The sequence below is a fragment of the Dipodomys spectabilis genome, unplaced genomic scaffold (genome assembly GCF_019054845.1).
Source record: "Dipodomys spectabilis isolate Male_0828 unplaced genomic scaffold, ASM1905484v1 ptg000486l, whole genome shotgun sequence".
In the NCBI taxonomy this organism is placed as follows: domain Eukaryota; kingdom Metazoa; phylum Chordata; class Mammalia; order Rodentia; family Heteromyidae; genus Dipodomys; species Dipodomys spectabilis.
In genome coordinates, this window is record NW_024871163.1 from 76,321 (window position 1) to 98,532 (window position 22,212).

Consider the following 22,212-nt stretch of genomic DNA (forward strand, 5'->3'; position numbering starts at 1 on the left):
GCGGAGGGTAGGGTGACAGGGGTAAAAGGAAGCATGGAGGTAAGCAAAGACCTCCAAAGGCGGAAATGTGAACCAACACAAAGGCTGCCAAATGGGCAGCAATAACCTAGCTAGGAAAAAAACAGAGCAAAACTATGGAAGAAATAATGAAAAAAAGAACAAAGAATCCAAAGTACCTTACAACGTAACTATGTTTAACTCTGCACCGTTAGGACAAAAGCCTAAATGGGCAGGAATGGGCAACCCTGCGGCTCAGTGGCACCTCCTGGGAAGCAGGAAGGCATGCAGTGGGCATGTCAAAATCATGGATGGCACTGGTCCACCATATGAATGCCTGTGGCCTACAAATGCTGTGGATGCCCAGAACACACACTCACTGACCAGACCTCTCGGTGAGTGGTGGGGCCTGTCCTTGGTATTAAAGGTAGAAGGTGACTGGCAGTGCAGATATCCTGGCCTATACAAGCTGGAGGGTCAGGGGGCATGGGGACATAACACGGCTGTCAAGATTCAGAGAGGCAAGGTAGAATCAGGCAACTTGAGGAAAAAAATTAGGATGCAAGAGTTAGTAAAGCTGGGCACTGGTGATCCATACCTATAATCCTAACTACTGAGGAAACTGAGATCTGTAGGATTGCAATTTGAAGTCAGTGCAAGCAGAAAAATCCACAAGACTCCCTCTCCAAAATAACTAGCAAAAAGTAGGGCTGTAGACATGATTCAAATGAAAATGTCAGTCAGGCAAACAAGCTGAGCAAGAAGTGCAAGGCCCTCATAGATCAAACCTTGGTACAACAACAACAACAACAACAAAAGTCTGTAGAGAATTGACTATTATGTATAGATGACACAATTAATTACTTGGAAAAACTCATGGATACACCGAAAACTACTAAATGCAGTAACAAGATTCCTCCCACACAGGAGCAAAATCAGTAGCAAGTCAGCAGCAAGCAGATGTGGAAATAAGAGGAAAAATGATAGCCACACAGAGGACAGAGCCTGGCTGAGCCATGTCTACAGACTTTAGCATGCAGAGAGCGACAGCAGAGCCTGGCTGAGCCATGTCTACAGACTTTAGCATGCAGAGAGCGACAGCAGAGCCTGGCTGAGCCATGTCTACAGACTTTGGCACAGAGGACAGCAGAGCCTGGGCAAACCATATCTACACACTTCAGCACACAGAACAGAAGACCAGAGCAAAGAGATGCCTATTCTCAGGAGGGAGAGGAAAGAGCAGAGTAAGTGAGGTAGCCTCAAGCTCTGCCAGGTGAAGCACAGGGAGGACTGGGAAGATGAGACAGGTGGTCCTAAACCTCACATGAAACAAATGTCTGGAGAAGCTGAGATGATGAGACGCTTGCCTGTTTCTGAGAGCCGTTTCAAAGGGCAGCAAGCACTAGGCGCACAGCCCTGGCTGCTGCTGGTGCAGGTAGTTCCTCCAAACACAAACCAAGGCACAGGAGACCAACGCAAGGATGCAGAGCATATGTATCTCACACTGCCCCCCAAGGAGGGTGGCGGTATGCACTCTCTCATCCCGCTGCACAGCCCAGAATAGAGCCCTGTCTAATAGCATGAATGCTCATGGCAGTTCTCAAAGCCCAGACTGGAAACTGGAGGTGTGTGGGTAGTGGACAGGCATGAGCACTGAGCATCAGCTGCCACGGCCAGTGTTCACAGTCCCGCAATTCATAACTCCACGAAGGCCAGCTCGCACTGTACATGTAAGCTGCTGGCAGCTCCGGAGCCAGAGGAAGGATAATGACCCTGGGGGTGGGGCACAGCTGAGGCAACAGGAGGCCAGCCTACAGAGACTAGGGACAGGAACTCAGATGATAAGGAAGTGCTTGAGTGGTGTGAGTAGCCACGCATGCCAGGAGACATATATGAACAATGACTCCAACACATCAGGACCAGACAGGACCAGAAGGCAGGTAATCAGCAGCCTGGGTGGGCATGGGACCTGCGGTGCAGAACCAACCGTGTTTCCTGGGAAATGGTGGTGAGAAGGGTGGTATCCAATGTCAGAGAGAGGTCCTAGGGCTGCGGGCCTGGAGTCATGTGTGCCCAGGAAGGCAGGGAGTACTCACCATCCTTCGACAAGTTGGCAAGGGCTCCCTTTGGCCTTGGCCGGCTGTTTTCTAGTTCAATCTCAATGGCATCCTGGTAACTGGATATTTCACCTGAAGTAACCCAGTTAAAAGCAAAAGGTAAGTGCAAGCCAATTATCCTAAGCAAACAGAAGCATTGGTATGGGAATTCCGGTTGGTTACCTTCAACTTCCTCCAGTTTTTTGGACAGGACTTGTTCAAGCTGAAAGAGAAGAGAGGACACTTGGTGAGTTCAATGTCTGCGGGGTTCAGTGTCCATCAGGCCATGGGTGTCATGGGATATGTGCTTCACTGGAGGAAATGGAAGTAAAGCGACCTGGGCCCTCTTGCAAGTAACATCACACTGGCACTAGAGACAGGTAGCTCACCTTGAGAACCCAGAAGCGAGAGAGTCCTCTACTAGGCAGCCAAAGCTCACCTCTGTCCTCCTCACTGGAAATAGCAATGGCATGCAAGAAGGCCCATGAGCCCAATGACAAAAACACAAAGGAGATACAGCCGCAGTAGCAGCTGCCTCAGGTGACGAAGCACTCACTTGTGGTATATTCTAAACCACACATTATTTGTGGAGCTCACTCTACATTCTAGCTTTGAAATAAAGCCTAGCTCTGGGATGGGCTCAGTGAGCTGGGCGTGGGAGCCTGGCAGCAGCCCCAACATGAATGGGGCTGGGAGGGTTTCAACACTCAGCATGCCTCTGCGACCTCCTCATTCCAAGGGCTGAGAACACAGCCTATGCCAGGACACAGATGAAGTTTGCCCTAGGTTGCTAAGCCGTTTTTTGGGAACAACAGACTCAAAATGTTAGACCTCAAATGCTCTTAGAAACCCGAGTGCTGGTGGGAAGGGTGCAGTAAGAGGCCCAGATTGGTGCCACCTGCTTCATGCGCAGCTTCCTTTGTCCAGCTGTGTACGACGGTGGATCACATTCCTCTTCCAAATCAATCTTCATAAACTCATCAATGGTCAGCTGACTGGTGGGCGTATCCTCAAATTCTGTGAGCCTAAAACAGGTAAGTAAGGTTCAATGCCATGAAAACTTAAAAAAAAAATTTTTTAGCAGTCCTGGGGTTTGAACTCTATACCTTGTGCTTGCTAACCAGGTACTCTTACCAACTTGAAACATACTCAGAGCCTTTATTTACTTTAGTTATTTTTCAGATTTAAGTCTCACAGTTTTTGCCAGGACCAACCTCAGACCATGACCCTCCTACCCTTTGTCTCCAGGATAGGTAGGATCACAGTTACATACCACCAGGCCCAACTTATTTCTTGAGATATTACTAAAACTTTTTGTCTCGGAGGGCTTTGGACAGCAATCCTCTCAATCTCTGCCTCCAAGGTAGTGAGGATTAGAGGGACAAACCACCCTGCCCAGCCTAACACTTAACTAAACCTGTGTCTGCAAGCAGGTTCTCTCATAGACCCTGGTCACACTGAGGCAGGAAGGCCACGGGAAGTGAAGTATGGAAAACAGCAGCCATAAACTCAGACATAAATACTGGATTAATGAAAACTACTGAATGGTTTGATTACGAACACACAAGTACTATTTTACTTCACACCTGACACCCTTTCAATAATAAGCTGCAACATTCTAGTAAAAAGAATAAAAGGGAAGAAAGAACAGCTCTCTCTGTCTGTCTCTGTCTCTCTCTTGCCGGACTTGGGGCTTGAACTCAAGGCCTGAGCACTGTCCTTGAGGTGTTTTTTTATTTTTTGCTCAGGGCTAGTGCTCTACCATTTGAGCCACAGCTTCACTTCTGGCTTTTGTGGTGGTTAATTAGAGATAGGAGTCTCATGGGCTCTCCTGCCTGGGCAGGAGAGCTGCAATCCTCAGAATCAGCCTCGAGTAGTTAGGATTATAGGTGTCAACACTGGTGTCCAGTGGATCAAGATATCTTAAAAACAAACATCCTGGGGAAAACTTTAGGGAAAAATGACTCTTTGGTGCACTAAGAATATTTGCAAGGGGAAAAATGAGGGGGTGAAGGAAAAAGTGACATTGTCAAGAAGCACTGTACTTATAACCTGCAACCCCCTTAATACAACTACTTAGTAATAACAATTTATTTCTTTTTTGGGGGGGGGGGGTTCCGGTCGTGGGGCCTGAACTCTGGGCCTGGGCGCTGTTCCTCAGCTCTTTAGCTCAAGGCTAGCGCTCTACCACTTGAGCCACAGCACCACTTCCAGCTTTTTTCTTTTTGCTTATGTGGTGCTGAGGAATTGAACCCAGGGCCTCATGCATGCAAGGCACGCACTCTACCACTGAGCCACCTTCCCAGCCCAGTAATAACAATAAAGAGAATTTGCAAAGGAAAATACCATGTAATGAATACCTGTCTTGAAGGAAGCACCTGGCAGAACCCAGCCTTTGTTTAAATCAGGTGTCAAGGGCCATATGGATATTATTTTGATGTTGTTTTCAATTTACTATTATTTTTTAACTTTTTTCCAATTTATTTTTATTTAGAGGTGATACACAACAGGGTTGCCATTCATGCATCAGGTAGTAAGTACATTTCCTTCTGTATAGTGTCATCTATTCCATCGTTCTCTCCCATTACCTCTCTCCCCTCTCTACCCACGAGGTGCACAGTTCACTTTCATCTATGTCCAGTGCACTCCACTGCTGCAATTCTTCATCCTTTTATCTGGGATTCTGTGCCCTCCCTCCACAGATGTGCATGTGAATGTACTATGTTTAGGTGCCGGGGGCTCATGCCTATAATCCTAGCTACCCAGGAGGCTGAGATCTGAGGATCGCAGTTCAAAGCCAGCCTGGGTAGGACTTTCCTGGCTGGTTTTGAACCGCAATCCTCAGATCTCAGCCTCCTGAGTAGCTAGAATGGCAGGCGTGAACCACCAGTGCCCGGCCTATGTTTAGTTTTTTGAGGAACCTCCAGACTGTTGTCCAGAGTGGTTGTACTAATTTACATTCCCACCAGCAGTCTAGTAGGGTTCTTTTTTCCCCACATCCCCTCTAGCATTTGTTGTGTGAATTCAAAATGTTGGCCAATCTTACTGGGGTGAGATGGAATCTCAGAGTTGGTTTGATTTGCATTTCTTTTATGGCCAGTGATGATGAGCATTTCTTCATGTGTTTCTTTGCCATTCTTACCTCTTCTTCTGAGAAGTCTCTTCTTAGTTCCCTTGCCCATTTAGTGATTGGTGTAGTAGGTTTGGGAGAAGTCAGTTTCTTGAGCTCCTTGTATATACTAGATATTAGGCTTTGTCTGATGTATTGCTGGTGTGTCTGGTGTATTGCTGGTGAAGATCTTTTCCCAGTCGGGCTGTTTGTCTTTCTAGTTTAGTAACTATGTCCTTAGCTATGCAGAAACCTTTTATTTTAATGTAGTCCCACTTGTTGAGTCTCTTGCCTCTCCATTGTGCTCCTGGGACTCTGTTCAAGAAGTTCCTGTCTGTGCCTGTAAGTTCTAATGTTTTTCCAGAGTTTCAGGTCTGACACTGTGGTCTTTGATCATTTGGATATTATTAACAGAGGCAGATGGCTATGGGCAGCTGACCAAAAGCACACGAGAGAAGCCAGGTACGGTGACTCACACGTGTAATCGAAGCTACTCAGGAAGCTGAGAGCTGAGGATCGCGTTTTGAAGCCAGCACAAGCAAGAAAGTCTGTGACTCTTATCAACAATTAAGCACCAAAAAAGCCAGATGTGGAATTGTAGCTCAAGTGGCAGAGTGCTAGCCTTGAGCAAAAAAGCTCAAAGGACACATACACACACACACACACACACACACACACACACCACACACACACACATGCACGTGTGCGAGCATGCCGGTGGCTCACACCTGTAATTCTAGCTACTCAGGAGGCTGAGATCTGAGGATCACAGTTCAAAGCCAGCCTGGGAAGGAAAGTCGGTGAAACTCATCTCTAATAAACTACTCGGAAACCGGAAATGGTGCTGTAGCTCAAGCAGTAGAGCGCTCGCCTTGAGCTGAAGAGCGCAAGGACAGCGCCCAAGCCCAGAGTTCAAGTCCCATGACCGACAAAAAAAAGCATATGAGAAGCATATTTATCTATCCTATGGTGTACCAAATTATTTCATGGACCATGGTTTAAAGGAATACTCTGACATCTATGTCATAAGGACTCAAGCTTTAAAAGCAGTCTAATCTTTCAATCTCTGGATCTGATAGATAAAATAGTGTAACAGCAAGAATAATTACATATACCAGGACTACCATTTTGAGCCACCAGCTCTGAGCTTTTTTTTTTCTCCTTCATCTTAAATACACATGATATTAGAGCACTCATGGCACTTGTGATCAGATATGCCAGCAGATATGCTACTTATCTCTCCATTCCTTTGCTTTACTAATAAACTTTCTTGGTGTCTTACCTCCATGAGCAAATATTCTTTTGCAATAGTATCACAGCCGCAGTATCTAAAGGCCAGGTGGAAGCCTCTCCTCCCTAAAGCATTGCCAGCTCAGGTAACCCAACCACAACCGTGGGCTCATCAGTCTCCTTCTGAAAGCTTCTCAGTCCCCACCCATCCTCTCACAAGCTCAAGTCCCTGGGAGAAAAGCCTACAATACTCTCATCTTTACGGTAACTCCCCCTGGGTTCGGATATAAGACAGGAAGCCCCAGAATCTCCATCTGCCCTAAGTCAGGGTAGAGATTAGACATGTCTGTGTTGGCTAACAAGATTATCAACTCCTTTCCATTGTATATGGTCTTCAAAATGTTTAATGAAATGATTTTTAAAGATAATTGGAGTCTAAATATTCAAAGCAAAATAATTTCCCTCCTGCTTCTGGAAAGCTGCTATAACAGACGAACACAGCCATGGGATGGCCAGGTCTACGATAAAGGCAATAGTGATTACCGTCTGCAAGCAGGTCTGCCTCCTGTTTATGTCATGGGGGCTTTTCCAGATAGGCTGTGAACAACTTGTCAACACTGCTGCCAAAGCAGGGGTGCAAAGCCTCTGCCACATAACTGGCTAGCTAGCTATGCCACTGGGCAAACAGACATAGTGACACTTGTCTAACTCTTAGCTTCCCATAGGGAGACAGCTCACTCAGGCTCAAAGACTGCACTGAATGGGTAAGGAGGCATCCACTGGACGCCAGAGCAGTCTTCCTGCCTGTTCCCTGACGTTGATGAGTTGGGGCATGGTGCACACATCTCGTATTGCTCTGCCCTGATTTAGCTTAGACACTAGAGCAGGAAGGCTGAGTGCCCCTGCAGGTCAGGCTGGTCCTAGGGGAGCAGCCACAGTGCCAACAAGCAGCCTCCCCTGGTGGCCCCCACACCACGCCCAGCATACCCACCTCTTCCGCAGTGTGGATTCACATACTTTGACCACACTGATGACTTCTTTCACAGTTCTCCGGAAGTCATGCATTCGGGCAGCAACCAGAAGTGCTAGAGAAGAGCAAAAGGAAAACTGAACCACAAATGGTAACTAAGAAAACAATGTTTTCCCTTTCTGGTACTATGCTTGCTAGGCAGGAGTTCTATTATTTGAGTTGCTCCAGCAGCTTCTTTCAGGGTTGATTTTTGGGTTTCGTTGCCAGTCCTGGGGCTTGAACTCTGGGCCTGGGCACTATCCCTCAGCTCTTCATCTCAAGGCTAGTGCTCTACCACTTGAGCCACAGCACCACTTCTGGCTTTTTCTGTTTATGTGGTGCTGAGGAATCAAACCCAGGGCCTCATACATGCGAGGCAAGCGCTCTACCACTGAGCCATCTTCCCAGCCCAGGTTGGTTGTTTTTGAGATAGATCCCTTTATGCCTCCCTCTGGCTGGGCTGAGCTGTGATTCCCACCTGTGCTTCTCTCATCACTGTGATAACCACTCACCACCTATTCCAGCCATCTGTTAAAATGGAGTCTTCAGGGCTGGGAACAGGTGGCTCAGTGGTAGAGCGCTTGCCTTACATGCATGAGGCCCTGGGTTTGATTCTTCAGCACCACATAAGTAGAAAAAGCCGGAAGTGGTGCTGTGGCTCAAGTGGTAGAGCGCTAGCCTTGAGCTGAAGAACTCAGGCCCAGAGTTCAGGCCCCACAATCAAAAAAGAAAAAAGAAAAAGATGGTGTCTTCAGCAGGGAGCCAGTGGCTCATGCCTATAATCCTAGTTATTTAGAAGGCTGTTGGGCCCTGAGTATCAAGGTTTGAAGCCAGTCCAAGCAGGAAAGCCTGTGAGACTCTTATCTCCAATTAATTACCAAAAAAGCTGAAAGTACAGCTGTGGCTCAAGTGGTAGAGTGCTAGCCTTCAGCAAAAGGAGCCCAGAGACAGGACCCAGGCTCTGAGGTCAAGCCTCAAAACTGGCGTGCGTGCACGCACACAGACACAGACACACAGATGGAGTTTTTCAGAAAGAAGTCCAAAGGTACAATGGTATAATTCTTCTGAACAACTAACTAGTCATTTAATGAAAAGAATACCAGGAAGCTGAAACACGTTTTTTTGTGAGGGGAGAAGGAGAAAAGGTAAGCAAATGCAATCATTATACAATATTAAACATGGCATAAAAGTTGAACTATGTGACTTGAGGGTAGAGATGGGATAGGGAGAGATGGGGGAGAAGAATGGAAAGATTGACATTGTCAGGATGCATTGTACTCATCATCTAACTTGTGGAAGTGAAACCTCTTTGTACAACTACTGAAGATTTTTAAAAAATTTAAAAAGATGGAGCCTTGAAAATTTTTTATGCCTAAACTGGCCTCAAACGGAGATCCACTGATCTCTACCTCATAAGTAGCTAGGATTACAGGCATAGAAAACAATTCTGCTAAAATCCTGGAGGGTGAGGGCTGAGCCTGGGCAAGATGAGTCTGCCACCAGGGCAGTGGTACACTTGCCTGCTGCAGCAGCTCCTACAAGTGAGCAGAGAGGGATAGAATGATACCCACCGTCCTTAAAGAGACAGATGCGTGGTATGGAATTGCTAGGCAAAGATGTTCCCCAACTGTTAGGTTGTGGTAGCATTATATTCTACTTTGAAATACAGGGAAAATTAAAATAGGAAGTCTGAGAACGCCATATAACATTTCAAAGCACACAAGCTACCTCAGAAGTCACTGGTCTGTGAAACGCTGGTTGCAACAAAAGCTGAGGATCCTGAGGATTCTGAGGATGTGGCCAAGGGCATGGAGCCACAGGTACTGGTGAATACATGTTCACCAGGGCCACTGCAGACCAAACGGGGCTGGAATCTGTAGCACAAATGTGGATGGCAGGCTTTAAGTGAAAACTGGATTCAGCTAGAATCAGTCCTGCTTGTGGCTGACTGTAGAAGCTGGTGCCTGGCACTCTTGAGAAGAAATAGTACCAGAAGGGCAATAGGGCTTTGCTGTCACTGGGGTTTTCGTAGGCAGGAGCCCTGGGCCACGGTCCCATCCAGAGCAATGCACAGCATTCCTCTGCGGTGGCCAGTCTGAAGGTCCTCATCGTGGTGACCCAAACAACCACACTGCTGGGCCCAGTGGCATCTCTGCCCAGGACTCAAGCCTCGGAGGTCACACCCTCACCACACTAAGCACAGGTAATCCATCGTAAGTGGACAACCTGGAGTCAAGGCTAGAGCTCCCAGTTGGTCCCCCTCAGCCTCTGAGGATCTTGTTCCTTATGTGGGACCTACCACTGCACGGTAGCAGGAAGGGTAATGCAAGTCCTCAAGGGCTGAGGACCCTCCTGGGCATACAAGACAGCTCTTAGTATGAGGTCTGCTCTGGAAACAGAATCTACAACTCCCATGGGCTTGGCTGCTCCAGGGTCCAGGTAGAGGGCTGAATGGCTTAACTTAGTGATGCAGATTTGTTCACCATGGTACAGGTCCTGGATTTGATTTCCAGATCAAAGCATCAGGGAAGTATCAGGAAAAAAAAGAACAGCACAGAAACATCCAGCCAGTGACTGCCTCCTAGGGGCAGGCCCAGGGCCACCGCACCTGCTCCACAGAGACATCCAGCCAGTGACTGCCTCCTAGGGGCAGGCCCAGGGCCACCGTACCTGCTCCACAGAGGCCTGAGGGACGCCGGCCTGTGTGCATCCAGTCTCTCTTCATCCTTTGCAGGAGCCTCAGGGCTGTCATGGACACTTCATGGTTCTTCTCTCCAAACTCCAGCAGGTGGGCAAAGCGTGGGATGTACAGGCATGGATCTAAAGCAGATATATCACCTCAGTGTGTGTACACACATTCATGACTGTGTGTTTATACCAGACAATAAAACACACCCCACACAACACTGCCCAGAGTGAGTGACCCTCTCCCACCTCTCCACGTACACAGGTCTCCCTGACCTTCTGCTGGAGGAGTGTTCTCACTGCACCTGGGAAGCTGCTGCTCCCACAGAGGACTATAGAAGGACTTCTACCCAGCAGCCTTTCATCAGAGAAGGCAACCCAACCCTGTCCTTAGTGTTTAGAGGGGTTAAGAGGTCAAGAACAGACAGGTATAGGCTCTGCATACAAACCACCTTGTGAACTCACTGGGTGACTTGTGTCAGCCCACGCATGCTGAGAGGTGCTTGGATGGGCAGTGACAGGGCTTCCAGGGACAGGCTTATGTGTACACACATGCACACAAATGCTCCTTAAAGCAGCGGGCACTCAGTCATGTACTGGGAAAGCAAGGGTTTTATAGAGGTCATGACTGGGGCCAGCAATAATGACCAGGTCACTTGATGAATTCTGTTTATAATACAATGTCTTAAATGCACTGAAGGAAACAACACATAGGGACAGAGACGATCAAGAGAGATTGTCCAAGAGAGCCTCACTAAAGGTGGTCCATTAAGACTCAGAGGAGGCAGTCAAGAGAGCCAGGGCAGCAGACAGGCCCTGGGAAAAGATGAGGGAGAACAATGGCTAGTAACAGAAAGCCCTGTAAGTGTGGGGAGTCAGTTAACTCACCTTGAGACAGCAGGGAGGTGGAGACTAGCGCACAGAGGCTCACTGACCCCCAGAACCCTCCTCCCTAACTCCCAACTGACCTCCCTCCGTGGCTCCTGCAGTCCTAAGGGCTCAACTCTCAGCTCAAATAAAGACCCAGAGAAGGAAACGGAGCACTTTGCTGCATGCCTGTGATCCAAGCTACCGAGGAGGCAAAGGCAGAAGGATCCTGAGTCAAGAAGTCCCAGGTTATCCTGGACTAAAACAAACACTGCTTCAAAAAGGAAGAAAGGGTGCTGGTGGCTCACATCTGTAATTCTAGCTACTCATCCAAGCCAGCCCAGGAATACAAGTCCAAAAGACTCTTATCTCCAATTAACCCCCAGAAAACTGGAAGTGGGATATGGCTCAAAGTAGTAGAGCACTAGCCTTGAGCAACCTTGAGCAAAAGAGCTCAGGGATAATAAACAACCAACAACAACAAAGGAATAGAGGGAGGGAGGGAGGGAGGGAGGGAAGGGAAGGGAAGGGAAGGGAAGGGAAGGGAAGGGAAGGGAAGGGAAGGGAAGGGAGAGGGGGAGGAGAGGGGCGGGTAGAAAAGGGAAGAGGAGGGAAGGAAGGAAGGAGGGAATGGAGAGGAGGAGAAGGAAGAGGAGAAAAAGGGGAGAGAGAAAAGGAAAGAAAAAGAGAAGTGGAGGCATAATTCAGCTGTAGAAGATATCAAACTCTAATACAGAGAAAGACAGAGATAGAGAGTGAGAGAGAGTCAAGTTAGACAAAGGTGGAGAGGCCATGTGGCGTATGTGGGATTACAACCTTAACATCTTTACTTTCTAGCAATGTTATTTATTCATTTATTTATTAACTCATTTATTTTTTGTGCAGGTACTAGGACTTGAACTCAGGCCTGGGCATTCTTTTTTTAGCTTTTTCACTCAAGGCTGGCATTCTATCACTTGAGCTATAGCTCTACTTCTGTTTGTTTATTTTTTGGAGGTGCGGGGGATGATTAATTGGAAACCAAGTCCCACACTAGGGTGCTGGTGGCTCCTTCCAATAATCCTAACTATTCAGGAGGCTAAGGTTCAAAGCCAGCCTGAGCAGGAAAGTCTATGAACTCTATGTATGTAATGTATATATGTAGATTGTAGAGCTTGAACTAAGGGACTGAATGCTGTCCCTGAGCCTCTTTGTGCTCAAGGCTAGTGCTCTACCGCTGAGCCACAGTGCCACTTCCAGTTTTTTAATTAGTTGGAGATAAGAGTCTCACAAGGATTTTTTTACCCCATGGTGGCTTCAAACTTCAATCCTCAGATGTTAGTTTCCCAAGTAGCTAGGATTACAGGTATTTTTTTTCTTTTTTCTTTTTTTTTTGGGTGGGGGGTCCAGTCGTGGTCCTGAACTCTGAGCCTGGGCGCTGTTCCTCAGCTCTTCAGCTCAAGGCTAGCGCTCTACCACTTGAGCCACAGCGCCACTTCCGGCTTTTTTCTTTTTGCTTATGTGGTGCTGAGGAATCGAACCCAGGGCCTTAAGCAGCAAAGCAAGCGCTCTACCACTGAGCCACCTTCCCAGCCCTAGGATTACAGGTATGAGTCACTGGCACCTGGCTTATGAACTACTTTTTCTTTTTTGTTGTGGGGCTTGAACACTGGGCCTGGGTGCCTGTCCCTGAGCTCTTCAAGCTCAAGGCTAGCTTTCTGCCAGTTGAGCCACAGTGCCAATTCCAGTTTTCTAATGGTCAATTGGAGATAAAAGTCTCACGGACTTTCCTGCCCAGGATGGCTTTGAACCCTGATCCTCAGATCTCAGCCTCCTGAGTAACTAGGATTATAGGTATGAGCCACCAGAGCCCAGCTATTCTACTTCTAATAAAACATTAGCCTTCAAAATTAGACCTTAGCTGGGTGCTGGTGGCTCACACCTATAATCCTATCTACTCAGGAGGCTGAAATCTGAGGATCTCGGTTCAAAGCCATCTGGGGCGAGAAAGTCTGTGAGACTTTTATCTCCAATTAACCACCAGAAAACCAGAAGTGGCACTGTGGCTCAAGTGGTAGAGCACTAGCCTTGAGCTGAAGAGCTTCAGGACAGTGCCCAGGCCCCAGAGTTCAAGACCTACAACCAACAAAACAAAACAAAAAAACTAGACCTTATTTTGATCTGCATGGGACTTTGACACTAACCGCTGACATAGAAAATTGTGAGAGGGATGGTAGATAACACCTGTAATCCTAGCTACTTGCGAGGTAAAGACTGTGGTACCCCAACTCAACCAATAGAACGATGGATTTAAGCCAAGAGTTGGTTGCTCACGCCTATAATCTTAGCTACTCAGAAGGCCTTGAGATCTGAGGATCTCCGCCGTTTGAAGTCAGCCTAGGCAGCAATAGTCCATGAGACTTTTATTTCCAATTAAACAGCAAAACGTTGTAAGTGGAGGTGTAGATCAAGTGACAGACTGCCAACCTTGAGCAAAACACCAAGTGAGGGGCTGGGAAGGTGGCTCAGTGGTAGAGTGCTTGCCTTGCATGCATGAGGCCCTGGGTTTGATTCCTCAGCACCACATAAGCAGAAAAAGCTGGACATGGTGCTGTGGCTCTAGTGGTAGGGCACTAGCCTTAAGCTGAAGAGCTGAGGGACAGTACCCAAGCTCAGAGTTCAGGCCCCATGACAGACAGAGAGACAGACAGACAGACAGACAGACAGACACACACACACACAAACACACACACACACACACACACACACACACAAATACTTGTTGGGACAGGGAAGTTGGCTCAGTGGTAGAGTGCTTGCCTCACATGCATGAGGCCCTGGGCTCTATTCCTCAGCACCACATAAGCAGAAAAAGCTGGAAGTAGCTCTGTGGCTCAAGTGTAGAGCGCTTTACTTGAGCTGAAGAGCTGAGAGACAGCACCCAGGCCCAGAGTTCAGGCCCCACGACCGACAAAAAAAAAAAAAAAGGGAGAGTGTGAGGCACTGAGTCTAATGCACAGCACCAAATGGCAGCATAGACCTCTGTCTGGAATCTCAGCACTACAGAGGTAGAGCAGGCAAACTTGTGAGTTTGAGGCCAGTCTGAGCTATGTACGAGTTTCAAGGTCAGCCTGGGCAATATAACTAGACTGTCTAAAAAAACAGTACTGGTAAAGATTTTAAGATAAATAAATCAGGACAGTAGGGTGAAGCATGAGAGGAACACAGCACTTTAGGGAAGAAAAAATAAAAACTATGTGAGATTATTGCAAATTCAAACATAAAGCACATGATGTTATTTTGAATAAAAAGGAACAGGAAATACTGTTTACAAGTGTCACCCCTGGTAACACATGCCTGCAAACCAGGAATTCGGGGAGTTGAAACAGGAGGACCACAGTTCAAGGATGACTTGGGTGACCAAGTCAGACTCTGTTTGAAAAGGTAGCTACAGACCTCCAATTAACATGACTAACAGGCAAGGGGATGTCAAAAAGGATAAAAATGATCGGTGTATATGCAGGAAAATGTCAGTAATACTCAAGATAAAATAGTCAAATTTGTAGTTACATACTAATAGAGCTGGAATAATACAAACCAAGGAGCACTAGAAATAGAAATTTCAAAATCACCATGATGAGTGCTTTTAACACAATTTTTTCATATTTGAGAATTAGGAAAAAAGGAAAGAATAAAGGGAAATTAGGACACATCACTCCAGACTCAATTTAGCAAATGGATTTTAAATTCTCTATCTTACAAAGTAGGAAGAGGGGAAGAGTTATGAAAATGGTTGTGTTTAATTGAAGAAAGGAACTCTCAGAAACCTCTTGAGAAGAGAAAGCTCAAAAAACAAGGCCTTTGACCCCCCCCAAGTGAATAAAATTACAAAGAATAATAAACAACAATCTTCTTACCTCCAAACATTATTGGAAAATCTTAAAAAGAAATGCTTTGGATAAGTTTCTATACTTAAGCACCTTTCATAAATAAGGAACAATAAAAGTAATGAAGGGAGCAGTTAAATAGAAAATAAAATTATTTAAAGTAGACAAAAGGACTTCTAAAAATTATGAATAAATCTGTAAAACTTATTAACCACTACAGCATAAAGACATACAGACTTATGTAACAAAGAACAAGGAAATAAGCCCTTGCATTCAGGTCACATGATTTCTGACAAGGTGCCAAAAAGACACAATGGGATAGAGTAGAGTCTCTCCTGAAAAGGAAGGGGTAAAGTGGGGTGGGGGAGGTCAGATTTCCACATGCAGACCAGTGAACACCAAGCTTTTTATTTTTTTTTTTGGGGGGGGGGGGGTCTGGTCGTGGGGCCTGAACTCTGGGCCTGGGCACTGTCCCTCAGCTCTTCAGCTCAAGGCTAGCGCTCTACCACTTGAGCCACAGCGCCACTTCCGGCTTTTTTCTTTTTGCTTATGTGGTGCTGAGGAATCAAACCCAGGGCCTCATGCATGCAAGGCAAGCGCTCTACCACTGAGCCACCTTCCCAGCCCTGTGCTATTAATTTTTATGTATGGTGCAAGATAAAGCTTGGTGTTCAGGGGCTGGGAAGGTGGCTCAGTGGTAGAGCGCTTGCCTTGCATGCATGAGGCCCTGGGTTCGATTCCTCAGCACCACATAAGCAAAAAGAAAAAAAAACCAGAAGTGGCGCAGTGGCTCAAGTGGTAGAGTGCTAGCCTTGAGCTGAAGAGCTGAGGGACAGCGCCCAGGCCCAGAGTTCAGGCCCCACAACCAGACCCAAAAGAAAAAAAAAAATTTAACAGCACAGGCCAAAGACCCCAGCGTAAGACTTGAAACTATAAAGGTCCTGAAAGGAAACACTGGAAAAGCATTCTTGGCAATGATTCAACAAAAGTAGAAATAGACTTAAAAGAAAAAGAGAAGGATAAAGGGATGGATGAGGAAAGAAAGGAGAGCAAGTCAATCTACAAAATGGGAGAAAATATATACAAATCATATATCTGATCAGGGTTAATTCTCAGAGTATGGAAGGTAATTCGACAAAGAACACTGAAAGAAACTGGTAAGAAAAAGGACAAAGAGCCAGGTGCCAGTGGCTCCTGCCTGCAACCCCTAGCTATTCAGGAGGCTGAGATCTGAGACTGTTAGCTCCAATAAACTACTCAGAAAAAGCTTAAACGGTGCTGTGGCTCAAGTGGTAGAGCACTAGCCTTGAGCCAAAGAAGCTCAGGGACAGTGCCTAGGCCCTGAGTTCAAGCCCCAGCACTGGAAAAAAAGAAAAAGAAGGCAAAGAGCTTGAATATACATTTCACCAAAGGAAACATGCAAATGAAAAGATGCTCGACATAATCATTAGGAAAATACAAGTCAAAACCACATGATACTAACTCACACCCACTATTATAGCTACTGTAAGCATTATGCCCACCTTTGGTCCTCAGCTCCTCCCAGCCCTGGAGTTCTGGCCATACAGCTGGCCCTTCCCTCTCTCTGCCCAGACCCACCTGAGCTCCCACCTACCTCACTTCCTGCCCCAGACCTTCCTGCTACCTGGATAGGAAAGGGTGCCGTGTGCTGGGGGGGGGGGGGGGGGGGAGGGGGGGGAGGGGGAGGGATGTGAGGGGGAATATGGCTCCACTAGTAAACCTTGTAATAATCTTTATCCTGTGCCTGTCTGCCTCTGCGTGGTCCCCTGGGATGGATGTGATAGATCCTTTCAGCTACCTACTATCAAAACAACGGAAAATTAACGTGTTCTCGGGGAGAAATCAATCTACCTGTGCACACTGCTGGTGGGAATGAAAATGTAAGAAAGGACTCTCAAATCTTCCTCAAAAATGAAATGAAGCTGGCGCTGGTGGCTCACGTCTGTAATCCTAGGTACTAAGGAGGCTGAGATCTGAGAATCGCATTTAGAAGCCAGCCTGGCCAGGCAAGTCCTTAAGACTTTTATCTCCAAGTAACTACCAAAAAAAAACTGGAACTTGAGCTGTGGCTCAAGTGGTACAGGGGTAGCCTCGAGCAAAAGCAGCTCAGGGGCAGCCCCAGGGCTGGCATTGAAAATAATGGCCAGCTGCACGTCTACAGGGGTGGCGACAGCATCATCACAACGGCTGAAGCACCCCCCCAGGGTGGCAGGTGAAGATAGATGCACACGGTGGAACGGTGGCGGGACGGTCCTCGCCAACTAACACATTTGATCAGAAAAACAAAATACGGGCGGGGGGGGGGGGGTCGTCTCCCGTTACTGGGCTGCTGAGGGCGACAAGGAGCGCGCCCACAGGCGCTGCGGGGCGGCAGTGCGTGGCTCTACAGCGCATGGGCAGCGGCCTGCGTGTCCGCCGGACAGGAGCACCCGGGGGCGGGGCCTCGGGCGCGGGGCGCTCGACGCACTGTGGAGGCGCCGGTGACGCGCCGGTGACGCGCCGGTGACGGCGGCGCGCTGGCGTAGCAGGTACGTGCTGGCCGGCGCCCCGGCCGGGCGGGCTCGGCTGGGGGCGGGCGCGGGCTCCGCGGCCCCATGCTGCTGCCGCTGGCCTGCCTGCACGGGCGGGTGGCGCAGTGCCTCACCTCGTTGCTGGTGCTCGCAGAGCCGCTGCCCAGGCCGCGGCGCGGCGCGCGGGAGCCCGGCGCGGCCAGGGCCAAGGCCGCCCCCGCCGCCCCGCCCGCGAAGATGGCCGCCGAGCTGTACCCCACCCCCGGCGCCGCGGCCGCCACCGACATCGCCAACAGCAACGCGGCGGCGGGCAGGAAGGCCGGCCCCCGCAGCCCGCCCCGCCCGGCGCCCGCGCCGCCGCCGTCCCCGCCCGCGCCGCCCGCCCCCGACAACAACAACCCGGAGAGTCCGCACTGGCAGTCCTTCCACCCGACCCTGCGCGAGAGGTGAGCCGCGACCGCCCGCCGGGCCCCGGCCCCGGCCCGATCCCGGCCCGACCCCGGCCCCGGCCCCGACCCTGATCCCGGCCCCGACCCCGACCCCGGCCCCGACCCCATCCCCGGCCCCGACCCCGACCCCGGCCTGACCCCGGCCCCGCCCTGGCCCGACCCCGGCCCCGCCCTGGCCCCAGTCCAGCCGTGTGCCTCTGCCTTTGCAGGAACGCGCTGATGTTCAACAACGAGCTCATGGCCGACGTGCACTTCGTCGTGGGGCCCCTGGGAGCCTCCAGGCGCGTGCCCGCCCACAAGGTGGGTAGGGGCGCGGCCCTGGTCCTGGCCGGCGCGGCTGGACGCAGTCTTCCCGGGCCTTCGTGGCTGCCCACTGGCTAACGGCGACTCTCTCTCACCCGCAGTACGTCTTGGCCGTGGGCAGCTCTGTCTTCTATGCCATGTTCTACGGGGACCTCGCGGAAGTCAAGTCGGAAATTCACATTCCCGACGTGGAGCCTGCTGCCTTCTTGGTCTTGTTAAAGTAAGTGCTCTGCTCCAGGGCTGAAAGGATGGATGGGGTGGTTCCTTTCTGATGGTCCCGGGGAGGCCTCTGCAGACCCGAGCCCAAAGGGTCCTCCCCCGGCAGCCCCCCGAGTTCATGCCTTGCTCAGGTACCTGTACAGCGACGAGATCGACCTGGAGGCAGACACAGTGCTGGCCACGCTGTATGCTGCTAAGAAGTACATTGTGCCCGCGCTGGCCAAAGCCTGTGTCAACTTTCTGGAGACAAGTCTGGAAGCCAAAAATGCCTGCGTCCTGCTGTCCCAGAGCCGGCTATTTGAGGAGCCTGAGCTGACCCAGCGCTGTTGGGAGGTCATCGATGCCCAGGCAGAGATGGCTCTGCGCTCTGAAGGCTTCTGTGAAATTGACCGGCAGACACTGGAGATCATTGTGACCAGGGAGGCCCTCAACACCAAGGAGGCAGTGGTCTTTGAGGCTGTCCTGAACTGGGCGGAGGCGGAATGCAAGAGGCAGGGCCTGCCAGTCACCCCACACAACAAGAGGCACGTCCTGGGGCGAGCTCTCTATCTTGTCCGAATTCCAACCATGACCCTGGAGGAGTTTGCCAATGGTGCTGCACAATCAGATATCTTGACCTTGGAGGAGACCCATAACATCTTCCTGTGGTACACAGCAGCCAACAAGCCTCTCCTTGACTTCCCTCTGACCAAGAGGAAGGGCCTGGCCCCACAGAGGTGCCACCGGTTCCAGTCTTCTGCCTATCGCAGCAACCAGTGGCGGTATCGTGGGCGCTGTGACAGCATCCAGTTTGCAGTGGACAGAAGGGTGTTTATTGCTGGTCTGGGCCTGTATGGGTCCAGCTCCGGGAAAGCCGAGTACAGTGTGAAGATAGAACTCAAGCGGCTGGGAATGGTCCTGGCACAGAACCTGACCAAGTTTGTATCAGACGGATCCAGCAACACCTTTACAGTCTGGTTTGAGCACCCGGTCCAGGTAGAGCAGGACACCTTCTACACTGCCAGTGCTGTCCTGGATGGCAGTGAGCTCAGCTACTTTGGGCAGGAGGGGATGACAGAAGTACAGTGTGGGAAGGTGGCTTTCCAGTTCCAGTGCTCCTCAGACAGCACCAATGGGACTGGGGTCCAGGGTGGGCAAATCCCAGAGCTCATCTTCTATGCATGAAGCCGTGAGAGGGCTTACCACCTGCCCTTCCTTGTAGGAGGCCTCCTGGCAAGTGTGTGGGAGGTGCAGGACACTGCTGACTGCCTTACTGACACTGGTAATGCTTCTCCCAGCAGCCAGGGCCCAATGTCCCCGATGGCTGAGTCCTAGGTGTTTCCTGTACACTAAGGTACATGCCTCAAGAAAGTGGGCAGGTATGAGGCAGGCCCCAGACACCTGCCCAGTGGCATTCAACAACTTTGAGGGTACATGGACATTTCTCCTACCCTTCTGGATTCTAAGTGGCTATAGGCTTACCTTGAGACTTTTCCTTCAAACCCCAAGTTGCTGAAAAGTCACTTAAAATACTTTTATCTATTTAAGTGGATTTTTATAATAAAGGTTTAACAAAACCATGTGTAGGTAAAGTGAGTAAGAGTTATAAATTGGGGTGTTCTCTTTCTCAGCTGAGAAGAGCTGCCATGGAAAAAGCCATAATTGCTGAACAGTGCTGCGTGGTCAGAAACACATCATCAAGGGAGCTATTCTGTCCCTGAGACTCCTGTATGGTATCCAGGTTGGCTTTCTCTCCAGGGCTACAGCTAAGGACACTGTGGAAGGCCAGGTATATAGCCATTCCAGAGCATCAAAGTCTTAGCCGGGCGCTGGTAGCTCATGCTTGTAATCCTAGCTACTCAGGAGGCTGAGAACTGAGGATCGCCTTTCAAAGCCAGCCCAAGCAGGAATATCCGTGAGATTCTTATCTCCAATAAACCACTAGAAAACCGGAAGTGGTGCTGTGGTTCAAGTGGTAGAGCACTCGCCTTGAGCTGAAGAGTGCAGGGACAGCGTCCAAGCCCAGAGTTCAAGCCCCATGACCGACGAAAAAACAAAACAGTCCTATTGCAGAAGACATATTCAAGAGGCCAGCTGTGCTTCACTGTGGGTAAAGCAGCTCCCCAGCCCTGGTCTTTATTCTCCATGGCTGTGTACACCCAGGTACTTGCTTTGTCCTGGAAATCCTCAGCTTGACTACCAAGGATAGGAATGGCCCCACCAGCAGTGACCTGGCCTCCAGGGACATGCTGTAGGCCCCAGCCTAGTGTGCTTGTGTGGCTGCTGCCAAGCACCAGGATCTCAGCCCTCCACCCCAGCCCCTGGTAGTGCTTTGTTACCACAGAGAGACACTGATGGGTCAGGAGCAAGAAAAAGGCCACCTCCCCTCTTGATAACAAAACTCATAGTAGCTGGGAGAGTGCCTGCCTCCAAGAGCTGCGCTCATCCCTGTGAGGAGGCTGTGCCTGCCTCAAGGCACCTGCAGGCCAAGCATGATCAAAGCCTGTAAAGATAAGACAGGCTTCCCCAAAAAGAAATGTACTCATTACCTTTCTTATGAAATGGTAACCGCTCTGTGCAACACCTTAGCAATAAAAATAAAATTATATTAACAAATAAGGCAGGCTCCCAACATGTGGTACTATACCCTTTTCCCTCTGTCTACGCTCTGGTGCACACTCAGGCTCTGGCAGCAGGTCTAGGTTTGCTCCAAAACTAAAACCCTACCCTGCTGTACCATCAGCAGATTTTAGGAGTTTTTCTTGCCTTGGGGTCCTACATGTTTTATTCCCCCAACTCTGGAGCACCTTGGCAGGCTAGTTTGCAGGTGTTCCTGCCTAAGTGCAGCCTACCGATAGCTGGCGCGGTGTTGCAGAGCTCCCCAGGGCCGAGTGGCACCTGTAAAGCCTGCCAAGCTTACCTATGGCTGGCGCGTTGATGCAGAGCTCCCTCGCCAAAAGCAGAAACGTCTTTCCCAGCACATACACGTTTACCTGGAAAATAGCCAGAAATGCATTGGTGTTAAAAGAATGCGTGTGCACGTGCACAGCCTGCATGTATGTGCTGTTTCTGGGCTCAAGCCAACACTCCACCACTTGAGCCACACCTCCACTAGTAGCTTTTTGGTGGTTAATTGGAGATAAAATCTCATGGACTTTCTTTTCTAGGCTAGCTTCAAACTGTGATCCTCAGATTTCAGCCTCCTTAGTAGCTAAAATTAACTGACCTGACCTACCAGTGCCCAGCTCTTTTTTAATCTTTTCCTTTTTTCTGGTCAGTCATAGGGCTTGAACTCAGGGCCTTGGGTGCTGCCCCTGAGCTTTTTTCTGCTCAAAGCTAGCACTGTTACCACAGCTTGACTTCTGGTTTTCTGGGAATTGGAGATAAGATTGTCACAAACTTTCCTGCCTAAGCTGGCTTTGAACCACAATCTTCAGATTTCAGCCTCCTGAGTAACTAGGATTACAGGTGTGAGGCCACCTGACTATCTTTCTTTCTTGTCGATCGTAGCACTTGAACTCTGGGTCTGGGTGCTGTCCCTCAGCTCTTCAGCTCAAGATGAGCACTCTACCGCTTGAGCTACAGCACCACTTCCGGTTTTCTAGTGGTTTATTGGAGATAAGAGTCTCACACACTTTCCTGCCCAGGCTGGCTTTGAACCATGATCCTTAGGTGTCAGCCTCTTGAGTAGCTAGGATTACAGGTGTGAGCCACTGGCACCCGGCCTGGCTATCTTTTTCTTAAAGTGCCTCTTTTTCTGCTCAGACTTCAAAGAATCCAATGTCAGAGCTCCCTGCTGGCCCACAGAGTACCCAATCTCTCAGAATTAGGTGGTCTCTACTGGCCTGCAGATCAGAAGTGTCTATTTCCTT

The 22,212-nt window shown here is 49.4% G+C and overlaps 2 protein-coding genes across 4 annotated transcripts in view; one reads left to right on the plus strand and one right to left on the minus strand.

Annotated features, from left to right (window-relative positions):
- Positions 1-22,212, minus strand: part of Brf1 (BRF1 RNA polymerase III transcription initiation factor subunit) — a 72,184-nt gene that overhangs the window by 13,211 nt on the left and 36,761 nt on the right. For all 3 annotated transcript variants that reach the window (XM_042669143.1, XM_042669141.1, XM_042669140.1), the window contains exons 5-10: positions 21,261-21,333; positions 10,112-10,261; positions 7,424-7,517; positions 2,992-3,118; positions 2,277-2,316; positions 2,094-2,186 (exon numbers count right to left, since the gene is read on the minus strand). In XM_042669143.1, coding sequence (XP_042525077.1) covers positions 2,094-2,186; positions 2,277-2,316; positions 2,992-3,118; positions 7,424-7,517; positions 10,112-10,261; positions 21,261-21,333 — 577 coding nt within the window. The remainder of the gene's footprint in view (positions 1-2,093; positions 2,187-2,276; positions 2,317-2,991; positions 3,119-7,423; positions 7,518-10,111; positions 10,262-21,260; positions 21,334-22,212) is intronic.
- On the plus strand, positions 17,455-19,920 carry Btbd6 (BTB domain containing 6). Its single transcript, XM_042669144.1, has 4 exons — positions 17,455-17,836; positions 18,049-18,139; positions 18,244-18,362; positions 18,493-19,920. Exons 1-4 carry the CDS (start codon positions 17,475-17,477, stop codon positions 19,523-19,525), a joined length of 1,605 nt encoding a protein of 534 aa, XP_042525078.1. The 5' UTR covers positions 17,455-17,474; the 3' UTR covers positions 19,526-19,920.

Bases quoted from the DNA above. Each gene is read 5' to 3' on its own strand.
- Btbd6 (XM_042669144.1), top strand. From the start codon at position 17,475: ATGCTGCTGCCGCTGGCCTGCCTGCACGGGCGGGTGGCGCAGTGCCTC. The intron at 17,837-18,048 runs GTGAGCCGCGAC...CTGCCTTTGCAG, and splicing joins CACCCGACCCTGCGCGAGAG to GAACGCGCTGATGTTCAACA. The intron at 18,363-18,492 runs GTAAGTGCTCTG...TGCCTTGCTCAG, and splicing joins GCCTTCTTGGTCTTGTTAAA to GTACCTGTACAGCGACGAGA.